General features: G+C 40.4%; 1 protein-coding gene across 3 annotated transcripts in view; it reads left to right on the top strand.

Annotated features, from left to right (window-relative positions):
• Nucleotides 1-27,094, top strand: part of NRG3 (neuregulin 3) — a 573,294-nt gene that overhangs the window by 390,430 nt on the left and 155,770 nt on the right. For all 3 annotated transcript variants that reach the window (XM_075610456.1, XM_075610455.1, XM_075610457.1), the window contains exon 3: nucleotides 8,649-8,722. In XM_075610456.1, coding sequence (XP_075466571.1) covers nucleotides 8,649-8,722 — 74 coding nt within the window. The remainder of the gene's footprint in view (nucleotides 1-8,648; nucleotides 8,723-27,094) is intronic.

Genomic DNA, 27,094 nt, shown 5'->3' on the forward strand with positions numbered 1-27,094 from the left:
GCAGCGGTAACTGATAAGAAAACAAGCGTGGATCAATATGAGGCGTGAGGGGAGAAGTTACTTAATTCGGACATGATAATGAAATGTGTCAATTTTTGCATTTCTTGGAGAAAAACAAATTCTCTGTAGCAATGAAATGAACAGGCCTGATCTGGCATTAACTTTCTCTCCCTCTGAATCTCATGTCAGCGAAAATAAGTTTATTACATTTGATATGGAGGCTAAAGGACAGAATACTTAATAACAGGTGGGCTACATGGCATTAATGTCGCCTGTTTGATATGTTCCCCCTGCTTATGTCACGGATATCTAAAATATGACATGTGCTGTACATACACACAAACAAAACAAAGCTTTTCAGATGTAGGCTCCCAAATTGAAGTCCAGATTTTTTTTTTTTATAGTAGCAAGATGTGTTTAGCTCTGGATGGAGTCCTGTGTTAGACAGCAACATTACATTTCTATCCAATTAAATTGTTAAATGTTTCTGTCATGGGTTCTCAACTACAGTCTTTAAACAACATGATGGAGTAAATAATTTATATATATATATATATATATATATATATATATATATATATATATATATAATGTATTTCGTAGGTGTCCTCAGAAGAAGAGGTTTGAAACCTCATGTAGGTTTCTGTCGAGCTCCCGTGCTCTTATTAAAAGTATCAGTAAGTGGCCTTTGAAGCGAGATGCTGCTTTGAAGCTGGAGAACCCAGTTTGAATTCCTAGTATTTTGGGCAAATCATCACTTTACATATATATGCCTCAGGAAACAATATTAGATCATGTTATTTTATGCAATACCAACAGTATGTGTCTGTAGAGTCTACAATAAATATTAGGAATACATTATTACCTGCATATCTTTGAAGCAGGTTCATGGAGGTCCCATTGCATATTCCCCTTTTGTAGCCTTTAATGAAATTAGACTAGTTTTAATATTTTATATATATTCTGACTCAATGTTAATAAAAGATTGGGACATCAAAACTACAGTAACTTTAAAACAAGGGACTGCTTATAGCTAGGCACTTTCACTCACAGGTAAGTGTATGATGGTTCACACACTTACAATATGTGGATACACTGCACTAACAATAGTGGTGCAGCAATTGAGTGGCTAGGTCCCTATTGTCCAGATATAACATTTAGTGTACTCTGGTCCACTTGTATTTTATATGGGAGCTCATCTTGCGAGTTGCCACTCTCTCCTCTGCACTTCTCACTGTATCTCTCTCTATATATATATTCACAATTTATTTTGTTTGTTTATTTGTTAACCCTTATCCCCTAACGCAGAGCTTCTCAACTTCAGTTCCTCAAACCCCTACAACAGGGACTGAGCCTCTGAAGCAGGGACTTATTGAGCCACCTGTGCTGAAGCATGGGTATCCTTAAAACCTGACCCGTTGGGGGGGAGGGGGGGAGCTTGAAGACAGGAGGTGAGCACCCCTGCCTTGGGAGACTGTCTTATTACCACCTTGGTACAACAAGGATTTACACTACATGACCCAGACTAAATACCTATTAAGTAACATCATGTCTTGTCGTCACGTATCAGATGAAACCGGGTTAGTCTATATAGTCGCAGCTCTAGTAGATTTTCATTATTTTATTTAGTTCTCTCCTTTTTTGCTCAGGATTGTATTGATTAGATTAAAGTGATATTGTGTTTATATTCAGTTGAGGCTCCTCTTGAGTGCATGATATCGGGATTCCTTTTGTAAATATTGTTTAGTCTATCAGTTCCCAGATAGCACCCCTCCAGTAGCAGAATTTACACAGACCAGAGGAGGCACCCCTCAACTATTATGGAAAACAAATACTGTACTTATTACCTGCGCACCTCCCTTTGTGACGTATGCAGCTGGTATCCGGCTTGAATCATGTTTTTTAACCAAAATATTTAACCAAATGACTCCTTTGTTACACAGACTTATGTTCTTAATGTAAACCTGTCACTAGTATATTTCAACCCAATTAGTAGGGGCGTAGGAATTGTTTTTTGTTTTCCCCTCAACTATCGCATCACATTTTTGTTAGTTTTTTACAACTAATGGTTATGTTGTTCCTTCTGCCATTTTTTTTTTTTGCATGTCAATATTTATCAAATAGATGCCTGGGCAAAAATCTCTTACAGTACATGTGCTAAGTGTCAAATGTCGAATACTTGGTATGGAACTCGATAACATATATTATTAGTATTTGTCAAACCAGATCAATTCCCCGTGTGGTTTTCTGATCAACGAATATGTCATCACATCACATATATATACTGTATACATAACATCATCCCTTTCTTGAATTCTATCTGTTTTGTCATAGCATCCTTTTAACAAGCCATAGCATGCTTGGTTTCCAGCTTTGTTTTCTGTGGGATTTTCCCCTCCCTCATATCTGCTACTGTACACTAGATATTAGATTTGTTTACGTTAGAAAAGAGGTGTCTAAGAGGGGACATGATAACTAAATACAAATATATTCGGTATCAATACACGGAGCTTTAGAAAGAACTATTCTTCCCAAGGGCAGTACAAAGACACAGGGATATCCCTTAAGATTGGAGGAAAGGAGATTTCATCAACAACAAAGGAAAGGATCATTTATAGTTAAATCAGCAATCCTGCGTTCCTTTTATTTATTTGCATTATATGTTTGAAGCAGGGGTCTACTGAGCTGAACCACGTTCATTTCAACTCTGGCACCCGCTTCTTCTCGAGATACTTACCTCTGTAGGGGGTGCCGGTAGCAGCTCTAGCTGGGCTCTGTGGGGCTTTCATAATGGGTTGATATGTCCCGTGTCACGCAGGGCAGTAGGAAGCCGTGACATCACCCCTTGTGGCTTTCTATTAGCCCGCGTGACTGGGACATTTTAACCTGAAGAGGAGATACCAGAACCCTCTACAGTGCTAATTATTTCGGGAAGCAGGGGGTCCCCATAGCTGAAATTAATGGGGTTCAGCTCCGGACACCCTCTGCTTCCCACCTACTAAAACAAAATAATGTTCTGCTGCTTTAAAATGTGGAATTATTTACCTTTGGAAACTCTGATGGCAGCTACAACACATATCTTCAAAAAAAAGTGTGGACATCCTTTGAGAAAGGAAAGGTATCCAGGGATATACCAAATAAGTAAACATGGGAAGGATGTAGATCCAGGGATTCATCTCATTGCCATTATGTGCCAGGAAAGAATGTATTTTCCCCCTTATGAGACAGCATTGGATGATGTTTTAGTCATGTTTTAAGGATATCCCTGCTTCAGACCAGGTGGTGCAGTCTTTGATTAAGACACTGATTGAGCCAGCTGTCCTGAAGCAGGGGTATCCTGAAACCTTGACCTGCTGGGGGATTTTGATGACTGGAGTTGGCTATCCCTGCTCCACACTTCATACTAATTATGTATTTTTCATTATATTTTTGATTTAGACATGTCCATCTATATTATTCAGTTTCGATACTTATTATAATATTTATATTTCTTTATTTTTATTTTTCATTGAATAAAAATGCCCTTAAACAATGCTATGTTCTGAGGTTTTTAATGAGTGCATGAATTTAGCTAGGGAAGAAGGCTTGATTAATTGCCACGAAAGCAGATTGAACAATGAAGTACTTCACTATGACATGGAGGAATAGACATCCTTCGCTCATAGGGTCAGTGTATCAAAGTGTTCTGCACTTCCTTTGCTAATATGTGTCAGCTTGTGATTTCATTTTTCATACAATCCAGGGGGAGAATGTGGGGAGAAAAGATAGCAAAACAAACAATTTAAGTGCAGATGTATTTCAATGGTGGAAAAAACTGCTGAAGACTTGCCTCTATACACAGCCTACTCACAGGATACTAGTGCATAAAGGCAGGTTTTTATAGTGTAGCTGCAGCTGGAAGTTCACTGAGGGTGTGTAGTAGTCAAGGATCCCATCAAATGACTCAGGGGGAATTTTCCAAATGTAGGAGGATAAAGAGAGACTACATAGCACAGATCAGTCATATAAGGAAAGTGTTTTATGTATAAAATATAACAAACGCACTTACAATAGTGCACTATAAACAAGGCATGTTACACTCAAATGTGTAAGCAGGATCACTGCACCGCAATGTCTCTCACCGCCTGCTCTCAGTTTGATGTCTTCCGTTGTCAGTGGGTACTCGGCGTGGACTGTGCTCCGTTGCGTCCGTCGGAGCTGTGACGTCACACCTGCTCTGATTCTCGCGGTGTGAGAGCTGATCGGTGCTGGTGCCCTAACGTGACAGAGATCCTCCCACTCTACGCTTTTCGCCTGGATATGGACTACGGCTTCGTCAGGAAACGTGTAGCGTAGGAGGATCTCTGTCACGATGTCCCTTAGTTCTGTTCCCAGTGACAGGGTCGAAGACTCAGGAAAGAGATTTCCCCTGCTCACATATCTCATTCGTTGAGGAACCGAAGGTTCAACTCTATACTTTGCAACACAAAGCTACCCTTTATCTGAAAACCGTTCCTGTTTGTTCCTGCATGTGGACTGTTTAATAAACTACATAAAAGTTCCTGGTGCCCTCCTTACAAATGCTCACCGTACAAGCCTGCATAGGCGCCAGCACGGGCACCAGCATGGGCGCTAGCCCCTGAGAAAGAAGGTATCAAGAGTCGCTGATCATCACATACACCACCATACAGACATTGGGACACTTGGGTGTGGCTCCTCTTCTGTTATCCGATGGAAGAGGAGTTTCTGTAAATACTGTAAACTGAAGATGAGCTTTAATATCGATATGTTTAATAACTCTCCTTAATAACTAAGTGTGGGCACATTCATTTGTTTTGGTTCTAAAATATTTTCATGCATTAGTTCTGGTTTTGGCAAAACTCAATTCGTTTGGTTTTGATTTTAGAAAATATCGTAATAAAGCATGAAAAACATCTTCAAATATTGTAAGTTTTAAATCATTCAAACAATTAGGAAAACTAAAGTACTATTACTGACAAACTTATAATATTTAAAAAAAAGATAAGGCGAAAAACATCCCAGTAGACATCGGCACTTGGGATGGTGATCTGGTTTTAGTTTTGGATCTAAATAATTTTTAGGTTTTGTGTTAGGTTGTGGTTTTAAATATCCTAGGAGTTTCAGTTTTGTATTTGGTTTTGGAAAGTAAGGTTCTGGAAAATTCTGTTTTCACACAACCGGTATTACTCATCTACAGTATATTTATAATGTCTATTGTCATACGCAGGTCCCTCCCACAGATTTCCGGGTTTTCTTATACTTCAAGTGAACGGACATTTTAGTCTTATTATTCATTCTTGATTTCACTGATCTTTTACAGATAAAGACTAACGTTGGAAAATGATAAAATTGATATATGCTCAATACAGCGTACTGTATTTTACACTGCTGTCCTAATATAGCAGTTATGATTTTTAAGTGTTCAAGTGAAATAAAGAATACAGACATTTTAAAATGCTAAATCCAATTTAAATTCCCCATCTAATGCAGGTCTTGTGAGATCAATTAGGAAAAGACCAGATCTTTCTCAAGCAATTACAGTCCTATGAATATTTGATATTCCAATGAGGTGGCATAGGAGAACGTTCTCTGTAAAGATCGTTTTCTATACATTGTACCTTTCAAGGTTATATTCCCATTCAGCACAACTTCGTAACAATGTCAGAGTTGAGAATAACATTTCCTGAATCTGAATAATCGGTGAAATGAAATAAAAACAATGTAATTATGATGAAGGGTTATCCTGTGACTATTACCTTCATGTTAAAGAATTCTCATTCATACCTGATTATCTTTTATTTTGATGCCAGTTAGAGATGTGCTCATGATTCCTGGACAGCTGAAAAATCTCGCACAAATGTCCAGTGAATCTGGAGGATGTTGATAGCTGGAGTAGGGGCAACTTGCATGAGGGAAGAAGCTTCAGTATAATGTCATGCGCAGTTAAGCTGATGTCCATCTAGATCAGAGATGGGCAACTCCAGTCCTCAAGGGCCACAAACAGATCAGGTTTTAAGGATTTCACTGCTTTGACTGAGCCACCTGTGCTGAAGCAGGGATACCCTTAAAACTTGACCTGTTGGTGGCCATTGAGGACTGGAGTTGGCAACTCCTGCCATAGGGGCCTGTCATACACTTATCAACTGATTATGGCATTCTAAAAGGACGCCCGTGAGGAAGCCGAAGAGCTGTAGACATAACTACAGATGACCCAAGTAGAAACCGCACACAGCAACAAGAGGAGAATTGTACACTTGAGCTGGGCCCTGATCTCTACAGAGAGAAGCTTATACAGTGAGTTTCCCTTCTATCACACTGCATGCATCCCACGTGCCAGCCAGCGCTTTATTATACATGGATATATATGGAGCTAGAGCGTAGAGATTAGAGGCGCTGTCTCACTGTGCCTGCTATTCCTTTTACTCGTGTGTGATAGATTTAGGTAGATGAAGTGTATATCGCTGATGCCTGGATTTATGTCGCCAGCAACATGATGTATTCCTTTCCAAAAACTGTAGGTTCTCTGGTAATGATCTGTACTAAGCCAAGGCTGCCGCAGCCGAGCTTGTGTAATCTGAAGTAGTACAGACAAGCGGTGGGGATAATATATTCAGCTGTGCTTCCATTTTAGGAAATGCAGCCAATATCTTCCAAAGAGCCAAACAGACCCTTTAAATCATTATATTCATTTTTTAATTTTTTTTTTTACTTCTTACGGTTTGTTTTATGCCATGCAGATCTCAGGGTCCAAAATAGTCAGTTTACATTCTGATTAAAGAGCTCTTAAAATGTGGTGTTGTCTATCTAAAATACATACAGTAGTGCATATCATTTACTGTCTGCTTTTACATCTGCACCATTAAAGGGTTGCTTTCCAATTGCCCGGTATATATCCCAACTGTGTCCTGCCACAGACATCACAGCAATCCGAGGCGCAGGGATAAAGACATGTGACCAAGGTCACATGGAGCAGGCACATGACCTTTAGAGGTTAGCTCCTTTAATACTAGGTTAGGCTATGAAATCCAAGGGCAATGATCAACAGTAAAAACCGTATACCAATACACAATGGTACAGCATTCTCTCCGGCTTCTATTCATGCTTCTTATTCTGATTTACTAATGCCACAATGTATCCAACCAGTCATCACGTTGGTGTCTGCTTTTTCTCTACTTCAATTTTCTTGCCGGCATTACTTTAGTTTTTGATGAAGTGTTTTATTTTGATTTCTTACCGCATTTGGGATGAAAGAGCATTTAATAGATGAATAAATAAAGTACGGTATCTCCTAGCAACTAATGTTACCCAGCCAAAAAAAAACAAAAGCCGCAGGCATGAAGAAAATTGTGTTTTCTTAACAATAACTGTTATTATCACTTGTTTAATCCATGCTGTATGATTGTCAATAATATTGCCTGTGTTACTGGGCAAATTAGATGCATGATACATGGATCTGTGTGGCACTAATGTAGAATCCCCCTGCAGTGACAAATCAGGGTTGTGGTTATCTAATCAAAGTAATAAGCAGTAAGTACTGAACACTGTAATATTTAGCCTTACTGATTGCCAAACAGGAAAAAAAAGTAATTAATATAGAGTTGCTAAGTTTAATAATGTTACTGGTATGTCACAGCATTTCCTCAGTATTATCCTCTACGGTTCATTTATTTTTGGTTGGTCCAGAACAGTAGAAATGATTATAACAACATATAAACTTCTGGGAAGAGGTTTGTTTAGTGGTGCAGCTAAAGTGTTAACCACATACAATTCATATAGTCTTTAGTACATTTTAGTTTTAATAACCCTCTATTTGGGAACTAATTGGTTTTTAAGAAAGCCTGGATCGCACCAAAGTAATCTGTGTGAAGGCGTCTCTAATATTAGTATAAGTGCTTAGTGAGAAGTGGGTCTGTGCTGAAGCCTTTGCGTCCCAAAAATTAGCATTTTCTTCATGTGATTTGCATGAATGGAGAGTATTTATACTGTTAAAGATTCTGATGCATTGTTGTGTTATAATGTAGTGAAACAACCCTTCCTTCACCACCTACAACGTGACAGCGGAATACCGGTTCCATGCCTGCGCCAGCGTGCAAATGTAGCTGTGCCTCCCACTCATGCCACTCTACAAATCTCTAAGATTGTCGCAGGCCAATGAATATATACAAGAAAGAGGTGCACAGAAAACAGACACGTTGACGCTTTATAAGGCAGATATATAGCAGCGCAATTTGTGGTAAAAGAAGCACTGTGCACTAATGTTTAGGGGATGATACATAGGTTACAAATTATTGTTATGATTCATATGACCCATCGTATGGACAGTGACCTATATTTGCAAGCCGCCAGGCAGGGGTTCTCAACTCCAGTCCTCAAGACCCCCCAACTTGTCAGGTTCTCAGGATATCCCTGCTTCAGCACAGGTGGCTCAATCGGTGGCTCAGTCACTGATTGAGCCACATGTGCTGAAGCAGGGATATCCTGAAAACCTATTGTGGGGGGTCTTGAGGACTGGAGTTGAGAAGCGGCCTTTTCTCACTGAAGGGGTACATTACCTTGTAGTTTAAAATGTTGCTCTACAAGTGTTGTCATTGTGCTTTGCTATATTATCATCACTATGCAAAGAAGATGTTTTTGTCACTTTTCTACAGGTGCAAAGAGGGCTACCAAGGAGTGCGCTGCGACCAATTCCTGCCGAAAACGGATTCAATCCTATCTGATCCAAGTAGGTGTATATATCCCTTTTCTTTTCTTCTGCGTGACATTTGACTGGCATGGTTGAAATACTTGATAAGCAATAATGGGAATGAACATATTGACGTAGTTGTCCAGAGTCACACAACGGCACGAGGACCCATTAGCGATGGGGACATTGACAATATGGTGGTATTGGTATTGAGCTTGATTGCAGGGGAGCAGAAGATTGTTTAACAAGCACACGCCACTTTTCAAAGTGCTTCTATTTACAGATGTGGCCAGACTTACTGTCCCACGGGTCAGTAAAAACACCACCGAGATATTTCCCGCTGGCGTGGGATACCCCGGTCAGGGTCCCCGGCTTCCTCCAGCAGAGAGAACACTAAGTCGTGCTACATCTGTACGCTATAAGAACAGAACATGTGAGATTCTCTTTAAAACAGATTCCAATATACTAAAAAATGACAACTTAGATGTGTGAAAGAAAGAATGGTAACAATGTTTTTTGTCTTGTGTAGTGCTGGCAGTGTACTGTATGATGCTGTTGAGCTTACAATCTATGTTCTGGTGTCTGAGATAAGCCCAAAGGTCATTGGGAGCTGAGACTGGGATTATGAACCAGGATCCTCGTTCTAAACAAGTTCAGTGTAATTTGTTTTTCAGTGTCGTTACTCACTGAGCCGCTTCTTCTGCCCGAAGGTACTCGCTAATCAGCCCAAAAGTACTCTCTAATCAGCACGAAGGTACTTACTAATCAGCCCTCCACAGAACTATCAAATCCTGGACCACAGCAGATCCTCGCATCTCCATTCCTGCTTGCTTCTTTATACTATGCCATATTGGCACAAACCAGTCATTGCCAATCTCAAAGCGCACGCTGTTTCCAGTTGGCAATTAGCTGTTAAAGAATAAGTAAAGTAACAATATACTGTACAAGCTTTGAGGTTGGGCAGAGGTACAGAAACTGCAGGCCAGGGTGAGCACTTCCGCGGGTGTTTTGTTTAGGGTTCAGATTTGTTTTGATATTCTGACTTTTGTGCCCAGCCTTAATAAATATATATGTTTGTGTATATATAAAAAATAACATGTATATGTAAAGACGGACGAAATTAATTCTGCAAATTTTTACAGCTCGGAATCCGAAGACAGATTGAGCACTAAAACAAATCCGGGTGGATATCTCGGAATCTGAGAGAGACGTCTGTGTTTAAAAAAAGGAGGGGCACACCTGTGGTACCTGATATGCAAAGTATATTTAAATGACTCACATCCCACACTTCCTAAAAGGATTTCCAGAAGAACTGCATTGAGTTGACAAGGGTAAAGCAGATTGTGAGGTACTGTTGTCAGGCCCAGCAGGAATGGAACTCACAACCGTTGTTACTAGAGGCAGCACCTCTAGTAGTGTGTGCTAGCCCAGGGGTGCGCAAACTGGGGGTAGATTGTTTTTGGGGGGGTGCGTCATATACAGGGGCCCCGCGCTCTTCTCCAAGGCATTTAAATTAAATGCCGGGGACAGCGCGAGGCCTCTGTACTCTATCCTACCTTGGCTCAGAAGACACGTTGCTGTGGCGACGCGGTATCAAATGACGCCGCAGGGGGTCACGTGACATCACATGACCCACGGCGTCATTTGCTGCGCTAGGAAGGCAAGGGTGGGCGCAAGCATGGGATGATGGGACGATTGGTGGCAGGGGGGCACAGCCCCAAAACTTTGTGCACCCCTGTGCTAGCCCCACTTACGTTCGAGCTCTCCTGCTCATACCTATCGCCCATCCACTGACTTTCTTTAGCAGCAGACCACCTGCACTTCCTTGTTGCCATTGTCAGTTTAATGTTCCTAGTGCACACAAAAGAGCAGACCTGAGATACCTTTGAGATAGGATAATAGCTGAATTAGATACAGGTGTGAGCAGTACAGCTCAACAGTATGCTGTGACAGCGGTGCTACCCAGCTGCTCGTTTAGCCCACACTGCTAGAGCTATTGTCCACTATAACAAAGGCTGTGGGTGTTGGGTTTAACACCAGGACCTCACTAGCTACCTTAGACATATTAATATTATCCTTATGGTAATATTTTTAGGAAGTGTGGAATTTGAGTCATTTAAATATACTTTGCATATCTCATTAGTATATCTCCCAGGTACGTAATGTACGTTTTTATATCTGTAACGCAAGCGTGGGTTGGAGGACATGCTCCTTTCAAATATTTTTTTTCCCTTGGGTACCACTTGTACATGTACAGAACAGAGTTCTGTGTGACTTCTACCAATGTTAATATTAATTAAATTATTATTATTTAAATTTTACCTTGATGCCGGATCGACTGGGAGAAGGGCAGGGCCCGGTGAACTGTGTGCACAGGGGGCCTCCTACCGCTTCCAGAGCCACGATGATGTCATGTGATGACATCACATGAAACGCAGGGCCTCTTGCCTGCCCCGGAGTCATAGTATGTTGCGTTGTCACAGCAATGCATCATCAGATGACTTTGCCTGTGAGCAGGAGATGCCGGCACTTACAGGGGCCCCTCGTACTCTCCCCCGGCCCAACTCCGGTAATCAGAGTTTAAATGTTGTGGTTAATGTAACGATCACATTTAAACTGTGATAATTGAAGTTGGACTGGGGAAGAGCGCGGGGCCATGTACATCTGCACCGATGACACAACGCCATCCAGCCATTCCTACCGGGATTGTATTTCAATGACTCCTCTATCCCCCAAATCTCCAACCAATTTATCAGAAAAACACAATCCATAGTTATTCAAAAACACAATCCATAGTTATTCAAGAGCTTTGCAAGTAAATTATACTTTTATATGAAGGTGTGTGTGTGTATATATATATATATATATATATATATATATATATATATATATATATATATATATATTCAACGGCATCAGATATTGATTATTATTATTATTTTTATTCAGATATTGATAAATGACCACCAAGTAGACCTGGTCACATTCTTAATTTTGAACGGGTAAATGTAGGAGTTCAGGAATCTGCATTTTAATGAATTGGTTGAAACCATACAGTTTTTATCTTTATTGCCCTTTTCAATTAAATTCTCTTAAGTGTATAAGCCATTAAAGAAGCAATATTACATTCCCCCTTTATTTTTTATTTTTCTTTCTTATTTTTATATGTAAAGCATGTGACAATGTATAATTCTACATTCTTACATAAGCTGGCAATCGTTTGATGCCTCTGTTATATAAAACTGTAAAAATCCCGATTGCGTGGCTAACAAAATGTCTGCCTTCTGACTAACTGTAACACATTATTGTTATAGCTTTCAGAGTGATAGACAGTCTGCTGTTTGTAACGAGGAACATATCTGTTTGTGATACTTTGTTGTCAAAGGGAAAAAGTGTGTGTCCAAGCCTATTTCAAAAGAGGAAGTGGATATGACTTTCGAAATGTTTGCTGTAGCAACCAAAGGATAATCAGTACATTACAAAAAATCATTAACAATAGCATTAGCAGTTAAAAAACAAATACTACAGAACTGATTTATTTAAAAAAACAAACAATTATATATATCTATATATCTATATATATATAGATATATAGATATATATAGATATATATAGATATATATAGATATATATAGATATATATAGATATATATAGATATATATATATATATAGATATAGATATATAGATAGATATCGAGATATCGAGATATCGAGATATCGAGATATATAATACTGAGTTAAGTTATGGTGAGTAAAAAAAGTGACAAAAACCCTCCACAGGAAAGCAAATATGCAAATATAACTGTATGCTCATCTGCATGTCTTAGGCAGGTCTGCAACCCCACCTTTCCCAATTATCACCCAGCATACAGCACTTCCACTGCAGCAAGGGATTCTGGGAAATGACATGCAAATGAGCACACAGTGTCACTTTTTGCCTCAATAACCATTTTTAACATGGTTCCCTATAGGCTTAAGCTTGCTGCATGGTCACAGCTTTGAGCACAGCCAGGGTTAAGGTGCATACCCAGAAAACCACCCACAGACAGCCGTTTCGACCTTGATGGGTCTCATCAGTGTGGGGTTGATTTTACTGGGAATGCAAGAGAGGCTATGGGATAGGCTAAACCATAATACTGAGTTAAGTTATGGTGAGTAAAAAAAGTGACAAAAACCCTCCACAGGAAAGCAAATATGCAAATATAACTGTATGCTCATCTGCATGTCTTAGGCAGGTCTGCAACCCCGCCTTTCCCCATTATCACCCAGCATACAGCACTTCCACTGCAGCAAGGGATTCTGGGAAATGACATGCAAATGAGCACACAGTGTCACTTTTTGCCTCAATAACCATTTTTAACATGGTTCCCTATAGGCTTAAGCTTGCTGCATGGTCACAGCTTTGAGCACAGCCAGGGTTAAGGTGCATACCCAGAAAACCACCCACAGACAGCCGTTTCGACCTTGATGGGTCTCATCAGTGTGGGGTTGATTTTACTGGGAATGCAAGAGAGGCTATAGGATAGGCTAAACCATAATACTGAGTTAAGTTATGGTGAGTAAAAAAAGTGACAAAAACCCTCCACAGGAAAGCAAATATGCAAATATTACTGTATGCTCATCTGCATGTCTTAGGCAGGTCTGCAACCCCGCCTTTCCCCATTATCACCCAGCATACAGCACTTCCACTGCAGCAAGGGATTCTGGGAAATGACATGCAAATGAGCACACAGTGTCACTTTTTGCCTCAATAACCATTTTTAACATGGTTCCCTATAGGCTTAAGCTTGCTGCATGGTCACAGCTTTGAGCACAGCCAGGGTTAAGGTGCATACCCAGAAAACCACCCACAGACAGCCGTTTCGACCTTGATGGGTCTCATCAGTGTGGGGTTGATTTTACTGGGAATGCAAGAGAGGCTATGGGATAGGCTAAACCATAATACTGAGTTAAGTTATGGTGAGTAAAAAAAGTGACAAAAACCCTCCACAGGAAAGCAAATATGCAAATATAACTGTATGCTCATCTGCATGTCTTAGGCAGGTCTGCAACCCCGCCTTTCCCCATTATCACCCAGCATACAGCACTTCCACTGCAGCAAGGGATTCTGGGAAATGAATCCCTATAGGGAACCATGTTAAAAATGGTTATTGAGGCAAAAAGTGACACTGTGTGCTCATTTGCATGTCATTTCCCAGAATCCCTTGCTGCAGTGGAAGTGCTGTATGCTGGGTGATAATGGGGAAAGGCGGGGTTGCAGACCTGCCTAAGACATGCAGTTGAGCATACAGTTATATTTGCATATATATATATATATATATATATATATATATATATATATATATATATATATATATATATATATATTTGTTCACGTTTTGCTGCTTTAATGGTTGTCAAAATCCATTCATGGGAATGGTTAATAACGATTGATAATTGCTCTCACATTTTAGGAAATACACCCCTAAGACTCTGTATTCACTGCTTACAGAGCCAGAAATCACTTTGATTATGAAACATTGCTTATCCTGCTGGTTGGCAAGCCGGGAGTAATAGTAAGGATCAGTGTCCATTGAACAATCCCCCCCAGTTATGGGAATAAAACAATACTCCTGCAGATGACTTCTGTGTAATAATATTTGGAATGCTCGGAATTCAGTGAAGCCTCTGCCAGCAGAGCCGACGACTCCCTCCCAAGGATTACCGTTCTTGTGGCCACTGATCTGGTGTCTCCTTACACTGTTCAGTTTCCAATAGCTGTTTGTTTATGAGTTTTCTAATTCATTTAGTGACCTGGATATAGCAGAACTCTTCATGGAAGTTATTGACTTCCAGCCAAAGTATTTGATGGCCTCTGCGGGAAAGTTTAGAACTTAATTTGGAATTATAACTCATTCAGGGCTGAAGACACTTGGAACACAAAAGGATGTTCTATATGATAAATGCCGCCATCTAGTGAATTTCCTATATAAAATAATCTCACGGGGATTCTGAATTCTTAATTCTGAGCACCAGAAAGTATCTGAGGGGGTTCAATATTGACAGATATTTTTATTTTTATTTACATTTTTTTTTTCATTTTTGTGTTCCTTCTCTTCATAATTGTTCTTTTTCTTAACTGAAGTATAGACAACTTCAAAATTAATGTGTGTTTAGGACTAAAAAATACTGCCCGTACTGCCCAGCCTCCCTCTTTGTGTGGGACTTCTTAGTTATTTACTAATGCTGACGGGTGAGAACATATTCTGTAAAAAAAATATACTTTTTTCTTTCATACAGTGATCCCCACTTTTTTTTTTGTAACACTTTTTATTTGAGTTTTAGATAAACAAAAGAAAGGGGATACAGAAAATAGAAAGGGGGGGGTGGAAGTACCACCATTTTAACAAAAGTATCGTAAAATATAACAACACTATGACCACATCACCTTACATTTATCACAATAACCCTGAGGAAAAAATTATTAAAAATACAACCCTCAATCCACATTGATTCAGAGTTTCACAAAATCCTCCTAGAATGCCAGGGCTCCCATACATTTTGACATTTTCTTGTGTTATGTCTCACATAAACTGCTAATCTTTCCATAGCTTGCACCTCATTTACTCTCAAAATAATCTATCTCCTAGAGGGAGCTTGGGGCTTTTGTGATCCCCACTTTTAAACCCAGGTCACTGATAGATCCAGGCATGTATTTCTCTATATTTTCCTCTAATATACTAAATCTGCTATCCACCCGCACATTAGGAGTACAGAACCAGTACCTCATCACGGTCACACTGAACACTTGGAGGTTCATTGGCACAGACAGGTACTGTACCTGTATGCAATGTATTGGTGTTAAACAACACCTTTGTTCTTCTATATTAATGCCTAACAGAAGTGTAATTTCCCAACACTATTCAGACTTGTGATTATGATCAGAGGGTTCAAGTAATTTTCCGCACTGGGCTGATACTGTTCTCTATTACATAACATTACCTAAGGGATCAGGACAAATATATGTAAATACAAGAAGAGAGATGATATACAACATTATAAAATGTTTATACCAATAGCTTAAAGTGTGTGTGTGTGTGTGTGTGTGTGTGTGTGTGTGTGTGTGTGTGTGTGTGTGTGTGTGTGTGTGTGTGTGTGTGTGTGTGTGTGTGTGTGTGTGTGTGTGTGTGTGTGTGTGTGTGTGTGTATACACAGACTTTAAGTATATGAGTAAGTTACTTCAAGACTGACAGCAATTTCAAAAATAATCACGCGGCCCCCAAATGTGATGAGATATTGCAAAACTAATGATTCATGAAAAGCCACATCCATGAACATCACCTTTTTGTTTTCTGGTTAGCAATATGCCAAGGTTAAAAAATAACAACGTAGGAACACTGCCCTTATCCTATTAGTAGCAATGCAGCTACTATGCCTGGGGATCTGGCAACCATGTTATTAAAACCAATACCCCCACATACTGCCGTATTATGTACAAGACAGCCATCTGATTACGGACTTTAGAATAGTAGCTTATTAATAAAGTCAGTGCTACCTCCTATACGTTGCAATTAGTTTCGTATTGGAAATAACCATTTCCAAGTATAGAACACACAAAGTGCGTTTCACCCATTTATTTTTTTTGCACCGACACTAAATGTATCAAATACACACATTGGGGAAAATAAGCTGGAAAAAGAAAATAAATATTGATATAAATCACCTCCTGGCATTAAGGTGTAATCGCTACAAAAAAAAGGCACATAGCGTAGTTTAAATGATTACATTGTGCATAGAGAAAAGGGCAAACGTTTCGGACCATCTTCAGGTTCTAAAATTCTGCAATATTCTGAGAGAAAGACATGTCTTCAGCCCTGCTTTCCCCCACTATCTCTAAGCATACAGCGCTTCCACTGCAGCTAGGGATTCTGGGTAATGACAGGCACATGAGCACGTAGTGATACAACAGCCGTTCTTTTTGCATATAATTAGCTATGTGGATAGGCACTACCGCAGGGAAAATACACCCATTAATGTTGTTGATAACGTCCCATTATTAGCACTGAGTTAACAGAGCTTTGTGAATCCGGCTCTTTGTAAGATGTACCAGTTTTTTGATGAAATATCTTTTAATTTTTTTTTAAAGAATGTATACGGAAGAGTCTCACAAATGGAATCCTCCCTATTTTTCTATTATCTTTCTTTTTTGGTTGAGTTTATAAATTATTTCTGTTTATAATTTTTACTCTATTCTTAGTGAGAAGCAACGAATACCTCTTAGACCAGGTCCCCGCTGGCTACTGCAGCGCCCGCTGTGGTGGACGCTGCAGGGACAAGAGCCGCCCCTCAATGGGGCAGGGCCCGCTGCGAGGGGGGGCTGCCGCGCTGCGCCGACAGAAACTCCTGCTCTCAAGAAAATTGAGAGCAGGACTCGCGACAGAGCGCTAGGCCACGCGCACCGGCGGTTCAGCCAATGAGGGCGAACCTGCCGCGCCCCCATCACTCCCCCGTCACCCCGCCCTGTCTTTCTCCCTGCAGCTCACTGCAGACAAGGGGACTCGGGTGCACGCGAGCACCCTCTAACTATGAATTTCACTATCATAACATCAACACGGGATTCAAACCCCTCTCCAGTGCTGGCAATTTTCTGCAGCCTAATCAGCTGGCAAAGCAGGTTGCTTGAAATCATATGTCTGGGGTGAAAGCTTGAAGTCATTAAGCAATTATTACAATCTGTGTTTTTTTTATATAGATTAGTATGTAACCTATTGCCTTTTCTGGTAGCTAAAGCAGGGGTGCTGAACTCCAGTCCTCAAGATCCCCCCATCCTCCCCCAACAGGTCAGGTCTTCAGGATAACCCTGCTTCAGCACAGGTGGCTCAATCAGAGGCGCAGTCTTTGACTTAGGCTAAGGCCCCGCTCCCTCAGTCAGCGCGCCCGCACGGAACACAGGCGGGGCGCTGACAGACACAGACCGCCATATGCGGTCTGTAGGAAACTTTTTTAGGAGCGGGGGGGGGGGCGTGACAAAAACGGGTTGGGTCGGCGGGGTGTCATGATGTGGGGGGCGGGGCCATTACACACAGGCACACGTGGAAACCCCTCTGCCGTGTTGCTTCTCTGCCTTTCCCCCCCTCCCCCCCCAACCACCAAATATGCTGCTGCTGCCTCTGCCTCTCCTCCCCGGGAAGAAGACGAACTCAGCAGGAGCTGGCCGCAACCTTCCCAGTGAAACGGGCACCGGGAGGCGGGGAGTGTTCAAAATGTGGCAGGGCGGCCATGACAGGGGTGGGCCAAAACGCAAGCTATTTGCAAACACCCAGCAAAAGCAGCAGATATTATATATATATTTATTTATTTCCCTGACACCGCTTCCGGCAGTGACCGTAGCCCTCACACTCTTGGAGCCCCGTAGCCCTCACACTCCCAGAAATTCCCCCCCCCCCTCCTCCTCCCGGAGCAGGGTCAGCCTGCGAAACGGGCACAAGAGAGGAGGGGGGGGGCGCTTCACGGCTGCAGAGACACACAGACTTCCCTCCAGCTCCCCTCCTCATTGGCTCACTGCGAGACCACGTGACGCGTCGTCGCACGGGAACACAATTCTCTTGTATCCCCTGCCGGCTGACGCGTCACAGTACGTAGTAAGTTGGCAGTGAGGAGGGACTGGGACCTGATCGTGAGGCTACAAGGCAATGGCGAGTAGCGCTCACACGGCCGCCCGCGCCGCCGGGCGCAGCAGGTCCCAGCCCTTAGCCTCTGATTGAGCCACCTGTGCTGAAGCATGGACTGATTCAGCCATCTGTGCTGAAGCAAGGATATCCTGAAAATCTGACCTGTTGGGGGTGGCTTGAGGAATGAAGCTGAGCGCCCCTAACCTAGGGTATCCAAAACTGGAATCTGGCTAGTGTCATGTACACCTGCTAATGTAACAGTAGTGTGTAATGTGTTCCAAGCATCAATCATATCCTGTCATTCATCCTCTGGGCCTCTCCAAATTAAAAACATGTTGTCGATGAAACGCATCCATACACCGATCTTACTAAAACATTTATATTGTCAAGAAACAGTTTTTTTTCTCTCAATGTAATACATAACAATATTGGCATGTGGACAAACATAGCTATATTAATGAAGCTGTTAAACAAGTGAGTAATACTTATCACTATTAGAAACATTGAGCAAATCCTATGCTAGGCATTCTGAAAAAGATTGATTCCTTCATTAATACAGCATTTGAACAAAGACTGATATACACACACTAGAGTCTACTTGATAACTGATCACACCAATCTTGTATGTGTTACCAAAAGATTCATGAAGACTTCTATAACACCCCAGGATGTCCCATTCTAGCCAGTTCTGATTTGCTTCAACAACTACTTGGGTTAACATCTTATTGTTACAACCGTCGTGATATGTCTCAAGGACACTGCCGATTTTTTTAAATACGATGTAAATGCCATTTTGGACAATGATATTTTATGTACAATTGATGTGCAATCGCTTTACACATGAATACCCCATGTACAGTATTTCAAATGTTAATGGAACCTTCTTTCTGAAAATTGGGGGGGTCAATATGGCCCCCCATATATGCCAATATTGTTATGTATTGCATTAAGAAAACACTGTTTTTAACAATAATAGATATTTTAGTAAGATCGGTGTATGGATGCGTTTAATTGACTGTGTTTTTAATTTGGAGAGGAACAGAGGATGAATTACAGAATATGATTGGTACTTGAAATACATTACACTCTACGAAGACATTCACAGGTGACGATGACACTAGCCAGATTCCATTCTTGGATTTCATAGTTATCAGAAAGGCAATAGGCACCGACAAACTGATCTATGTCAAAGAGCCACAGATCGTAATAACTTGTTAATGGCTTGAAGCTTTCATCCCAGACATATTATTATCATCCTTTATCCATCTGATTAGGCTACAGAGAATAGCCAGTACTGAAGAACATTTTGAATCCCCGGATGATGTTGTGATAGAGAAATTCATAGCTGGAGGGTATAAAAGGGATCAGTTGTTTCTCACTAAGGATGAAAGTACAATTATGAACAGGAATGATTTATTAACTCAAGCAAAAAAAGAAAGATAACAGAAATATTGGTAGAATTCCCTATACGAGTATCTTCAGGATACATTCTAAGAAAAAGGTAAAAGATATTTTATGTAAAAACTTGTCCATCCTCCAAAGTGACCCTGAATATGGACAACTATTCAAAGATAAATAATTGTTCACTTACAAAAGAGCCCCACCTATTAAAGATAAACTTTTGAAGGTGGACACACCTGAGATACCTATCTATCCATCTAACCTAATATTATGCCACTGAAATGTTGGGTTCCTTCCCCTATGTATACTATGGGCAATGTAACATTAAAGGGAGCGTTGTTTCACATCCGCTCAATGGTCAGAGGATAACTTGAAGAGATTTTGCCAAGTGACACCTCATGTGGTTTATATGCTAAAATTCCCCTGTGAATAGTCTATGGCCGGGAGTTATCAAAACGTGTAACTGCACTTCAAGTCATTGGAGAAAACAGTCTATTTCAGATTAACCAAAAGGTAGATAATAATCCCCATCCTCAACATGAGTTCCATCTCTGCCTATACATTTTATTTTGCACTTGTTCTTTGTTTGTATAGCAATAGAACTGGTTTGTTTAGATTTTATGTTTTATGATATAGTTTGTATACACGCTGCAGTGTTACATTGTGTTCTGATTATGTGTGTGTTCATTCACATCATTCTATGTTTGCTGGGCTTTTCAAGTTGTAGTATAATTACTAGGAAACAAAGACACCCTCAGGTCAGCACTCGTTGTAAGTGATAATGAAATGATGATAAATTTAAAATTAAAATGCTTTAATTGTATTGGTTAAAATAAGTGTCAAAATCGTTGAAATAAATAAACAACTGATAGTGGTAAAACAACACACGTAACAGACAAAAAATACACAATACTTTAACTGAAATCTAGGGGGAATGGTAGAGATCCTACCTATCTGCTAATTAGCAGTGATAAGCAATCAATGACTGAATAGTCAACCCCCTGGTTCAGCAATAACAAGGTTAAAAAGCCTGTAACATAGATACAGGTAACGGTGGACTGGTCATGCACAGATATATGCCAAAATGCTATGCAAAATATAAAGCAATAGAGTGAGAGCTCACTAGTGATAATACAACTACAGTGGGCTAAATTGTAGAAATAACTCTGGTCGTGAAAGGTCCCCACTTTAGGGTTGAGATGGCCTAATTCTAAGTGGGTAAAGTGGTGATACAAGTGTTAATGAACAGTGCACACTAGAGCTCACAAAATGTGGTACTTAGCTCTGGGGCACGGATCTGGTCCGTATCCAGTTATAGCTCCCTAGTTCAGATGTGCCACTGAATAACGCTTATTAAGACCTCACAATACACAGACAGCAGTAAATGTTGTGACACTTCACACAAATATCAGTTGTGATCTGGGCTGCCGATAGCTAGGTGCATAAGAGCTTACAAAATGTAATATTCAGCTCTGGGGCACGGATCTAGTCCGTATCAAGTTATGGCCCCTAATTCAAATGTGCCGCTGTAGTTTATACAATAGCAGATAGCAGAGTGAGCAACCACATATAATGAGCCGAGGGGGAGGAAGGGATACAAACGATGCAGCAATGATACATAACAATTATACTTGAATATTCAGGGCAGGGTAATTGTAAACGGCCCGTGCCCCTATCAAATATATTCAGCCCTCGTCAGAGCTTTGAACAGCAAATTACCGCTGATGCAAGTTATCTACCTCCTCAGTAATCCGGCAGGCACCGGCATCATACACAGTACAAAGTGTCTACTGCATGACCACCTTTGAAAAAGCGCCCCAGCGAAACTTGCGTCAGGTGGGAGGCGGCTACAGGACTGACGTCATCACGTGATGACGTTCACATGCCGGGCAGAGGGTGAGAGGCACTGCTAAGTGCCGATGTATGCATGAAGGGATACAATGTTTACACGCAGTAGACACTTTGTACTGTGTATGATGCCGTTGCCTGCCGGATTACTGAGGAGGTAGATAACTTGCATCAGCGGTAATTTGCTGTTCAAAGCTCTGACGAGGGCTGAATATATTTGATAGGGGCACGGGCCGTTTACAATTACCCTGCCCTGAATATTCAAGTATAATTGTTATGTATCATTGCTGCATCGTTTGTATCCCTTCCTCCCCCTCGGCTCATTATATGTGGTTGCTCACTCTGCTATCTGCTATTGTATAAACTACAGCGGTACATTTGAATTAGGGGCCATAACTTGATACGGACTAGATCCGTGCCCCAGAGCTGAATATTACATTTTGTAAGCTCTTATGCACCTAGCTATCGGCAGCCCAGATCACAACTGATATTTGTGTGTAGTGTCACAACATTTACTGCTGTCAGTGTATTGTGAGGTCTTAATAAGCGTTATTCAGTGGCACATCTGAACTAGGGGGCTATAACTGGATACGGACCAGATCCGTGCCCCAGAGCTAAGTACCACATTTTGTGAGCTCTAGTGTGCACTGTTCATTAACACTTGTATCACCACTTTACCCACTTAGAATTAGGCCATCTCAACCCTAAAGTGGGGACCTTTCACGACCAGAGTTATTTCTACAATTTAGCCCACTGTAGTTGTATTATCACTAGTGAGCTCTCACTCTATTGCTTTATATTTTGCATAGCATTTTGGCATATATCTGTGCATGACCAGTCCACCGGTACCTGTATCTATGTTACAGGCTTTTTAACCTTGTTATTGCTGAACCAGGGGGTTGACTATTCAGTCATTGATTGCTTATCACTGCTAATTAGCAGATAGGTAGGATCTCTACCTTTCCCCCTAGATTTCAGTTAAAGTATTGTGTATTTTTTGTCTATGTGTGTTGTTTTACCACTGTCAGTTGTTTATTTATTTCAATGATTTTATTTCAATGACACTTATTTAAACCAATACAATTAAAGCATTTTAATTTTAAATTTATCATCAATTCATTATCACTTACAACGAGTGCTGACCTGAGGGTGTCTTTGTTTCCTAGAAATTATCCTGTTCTCTCCCCTTATTGCACCGTTGTTTATTTCATTTCATCATAGGCTGATGCGAGGGTCCCCTATCCCTTTCCCTTTCCCCAATTATTGCAAGTTGTAGTATAGATGGATAGATAGATAGATAGATAGATAGATAATAGTTGGGATATTGAGCCTGGGTATTGTTTAAAGCATCTGATGAACGTTGTGCATACATTTGCTTTCCAGTCCTGGCTTTGTGTGTTGCCAGCAAATTGCTACTCTCTTTTAATATAATATTACATAATAAAATAATTGTTTAATTTAAGAAGAGAGTGCCAATGCTAGAATGTAGACAACTCCCTGTCTACAAGGCCAACAGGTCAGGTTTTAAGGATATCCCTGCTTCAGTACAGGTAGCTCAGTCATTCACTGAGCCACTAACTTTACCACCTGTGCTGAAGCAGGGATATCATTAAAACCTGACCTGTTGGTGGTCCTTGAGGCTTGGAGTTGGCCACTCCCCTGATCTAAATGATCCCTTTATATGTTACTGATAGAGAAGCAGGACTTTATACAAAGACACAGGATAACTATTTAACTTAGATCTTCACTGCTATGAAAAGCAGAGCAATGGTATTTAAGACCTAGAGATGATTGCCATCAAACATAGAGCATCACAGGAATCAAGCATCTTGCACATGCTCCAGGGATCAGGGAACAGCACCACCCATTCATGTTAATGTTATTATGGCAGAACAGTTCCTGTATCCTTGAATTCCCATGTAAGAAGAAGTGGGGTGTTCACCAACCCGGGTATCAGGTTATCCATATGACAAGAGCCAGTGCTGCTCTCTAGGTTCCTCTGCCAAGTGAACATTTCTTGGATAGCTGGTGTCCTCCTAGAGAGATGAATACAGGGACCCTTGAGCTACACTATATGAACACTGCCCATTGAAGCTACACAACATTAACTTGTCTTTCTACTGCTGCCTGCTGCTACTTTGTAACTTCCATAAAACCCCCTGTTAGACCTAAATATGAAACTTTATAGGATGTTTACCATAATGACAAATTAATGTACTTGTACACAATACTGCATAATCTGATTCTCTCTCATGTTATTATTTATCAGCGGAGGGAAATCTATCATCCATGATGCTTCAAAAAGCTGCATTAAACTTCATATTTTCTGTGCTTTTATGACTTTATGTTCAGCAACAAAAGAGAGAGAGCAGCGTGGCTTTGCTCAGTGATGGAAAGCTTATCGTTTGTGATATATTCATCTGTGCATCCAGCAGAACAGTGCTTTGTAGCCCATTAAAAGCTGCCATCCCAACCCTCTCACTTTAGATATATAGACTGGTAATTGAGTGTAGAGAACCATTTGCAAGATTTCCTGGCATGGAAGCATTCACAAACTAAATGACCTGGTTAAAATGTTTCTCAGCATTTGGCAAGAATAGCTCTTTGTTGCGGATATTTATGGACGCATACTTTTTAACCGTCATTCTAAAATGTTTTCTATTCCTAAAAAGCATTTCTTGGCCATTTTAAACTGATTAACTTAATAATTACATTTACTTCCTGCCGTGCTCTTTCCATTTCTTTAACTATATGCTCTTATGAATTTGCATGTATGTGCACGTCCAGAAGTGAGATTGCGGCTTTAAGCTAACTTCTATTCATTCATTTAAATATGACCCAATATTTAAATGAAATATGTCATATTTTATACATACGCACATATATTTGTAAATAAAAATACCACATTCGCATGTCTCAGACAGATCTGCAACCCTGCTTTTCAACATTATCTCCATAGCTTCCACTGCAGCCAGGGATTCTGGGAAATGACATGCAAATGAGCACACATTGTCACCTTTCGCTTCTAAATAATTTTAACATTGACCCGTATAACCTGCCACATATAACCATATAACCTGTCCTATAATCGTAGCTTTTCAGCACAGCCTGAGTTACCGAAGTGCATGGCCAGTAACCCTACTCATAGACAGCTGTTTCGACTTTTTGGGTCTCATCAAAGAGAGGCTGGTTACACTGGCTTCGCAATGCGTAACTGGAATAGGTTTCAATCACACAAACCAAAACAGACATTAGAATACAGAGATCAGAATTGCATACAGGGTAAGTGCACTAAACCTAAAATCAATCAAATAGATGGAAATATCCACCAAAACTGCAATTAAACCAACAGCATCTTATAACATGTCATGAAAAGAGTTCCCCCACTGTATGTCTCATTGTGAAATTCACTCTCCTGGGGAAATGTATTTCCAACATGTATTAGTCTATATTGAGAATGATTCTAGGTAAGAGCATTGACTCGGGGTGCAGAGACTTGGAACATTTATATCCCAAATGCTCACATCTGACTTCTTTTCATTAGCCAGATGTTATTATTTGCCAACCAGCATAAACCCATGCCTGTTACAACATATGAAAAAGCATTAAAAAACACATTTATGTACCAATCGTGACAGTACCTTCATCTTTATTATTACTAGAGATGTGGGAACGAACTTGCCCAAATTTGCTTGGTCTATGTTTCGATCAAACCCTTGGGAGATGATCAAAAATGATAAAAGTCTATTAGAAATTCATAAAGTCAAAGGGAAATTCAACATTTTTGATTGAAAATTTTAATCCAAATTAAGAATGGATCACCTGTTTATGTTGTAACGTACTGAAATGATAACCACTTCTTTCATAACCTGTGGCCAGGTGTAAGAAACCTTTCCAAATCTTGAAAAATTACAAATGATATGGCTGTTGGCCAGGTGAATTAAATACATTGAATTATGGGAAATTCACCAGTGTCTAGTCCACTATGAAAGAATGGAACCACCAAATATTTTAATTATATACCAGTTGGAACATGTAGCCCATTCCTGATAGATAAGTTAATTAATACAAACATTTCACTCTCATGTAAAGACATATCCTTTGTCCGCTAAGCTACTGTGAAGAATGCTGATTATTATTTGCTTGCTTACATGTAAAATTGAACCTTGCCTTAATTTAAAATAATTTGAAATCCAATACAAACAATACAATAATCTAGTTTAGAATGACATATCTCTACTAATGTCAGCGTGTCGCAAATGGTTCAGTACAGACAGTAGTGAGGCTGTTGACTAAAGCCATGTTTCTTCAGAATGCAGAAGATTGGAGATTCAGAGGTTCACTTCCTTCCTTAACTACTGATCCTAATCATATAGTTTTCTCTCTTAATTACTAATAACAAGATAATTTCCTCCCCAATCCTCACCCCCACACACTGATGACAGCCATTGAAAACAGTGCCGGGAAACAAATTTGAGATGGTAGGCTTGTGTTGTTACCAAAGAAAAGTGGAGAGGAGGGTTAAGGAAGCGCAGTACGTAATAAATGATTTGATTCTTCCTGTATCACAAGTAAGATCTCAAATGCAAGATGTTTTTGCACCTTACTCCTTAAACGAAAATGTGGATATCTCAATCAGGGGAAGGCACATCACTTGGGCCCCTAGCGGTGACTCCCAGGTCTTCCTATAGTCAGAGCACGGGCTAGGTAGGTAGGGGCCATGGACTACCTAAAAGGGGTTGTCTTCAAGTACGCATGCCCTGCATGTGTCCCCACCACACTTTATTCATTATTGCTATAGAACTATCACAACTGTGTTATCCTTTAGACATAAAAATACATGAGTCATGCAAGTGTATTTCAAAATGAAATATAGAATTTGACGGCAGGTAAGTGCCTCTTGGCCTTCCAGGTCTGCTCATGTTCCTCTTTATTATAAAACCTCAAGCCCTATATGATCCCTGGCTTTACCTAATGTCTTTCCCAAGCATTTACTGTATTTGCCTCTACCACCTGTTGGGAGGCTATTCCACAAACCTACCACCCTTTTGGTGAAGAAGTACTTTTTCCTACTTTCCCTGTGCCTGGCACCTTCCAGCTTTAAAGTATGACCCTTTGCTCAACACTTCTTTCTCTGAAATATGCTTCCCTCATACCTGTTGAAGCCCTTTATGTGTTATATATAGCATGTTTCCCTTCTCCCTTCCCTCTTCCAAGCTGTACAACAAGGTTGAAACATGTCTGTGAGTGGGTTTACTGGCTTTGCATCTCACCCCAGCCTATGCTTAAAACCTGTGTTTAAAGCAGCATGCATTGGCTTAAGGATTGCTCGTGTAATATGAGCTTGAGACAAAAGGTGACACATTGTGTGCTCATTTGCATGTCATTTCGCAGAATCCCTTGCTGCAGTGGAAGTGTTGTGTGCTGGGCGATAATGGTGAAAGACAGGGTTACAGACCTGTCTAAGACATGCAAATGAACATACAGTAATATTTCCATTTGCTATATGCT

The sequence above is a fragment of the Ascaphus truei genome, chromosome 8 (genome assembly GCF_040206685.1).
Source record: "Ascaphus truei isolate aAscTru1 chromosome 8, aAscTru1.hap1, whole genome shotgun sequence".
Taxonomy (NCBI): Eukaryota; Metazoa; Chordata; class Amphibia; order Anura; family Ascaphidae; genus Ascaphus; species Ascaphus truei.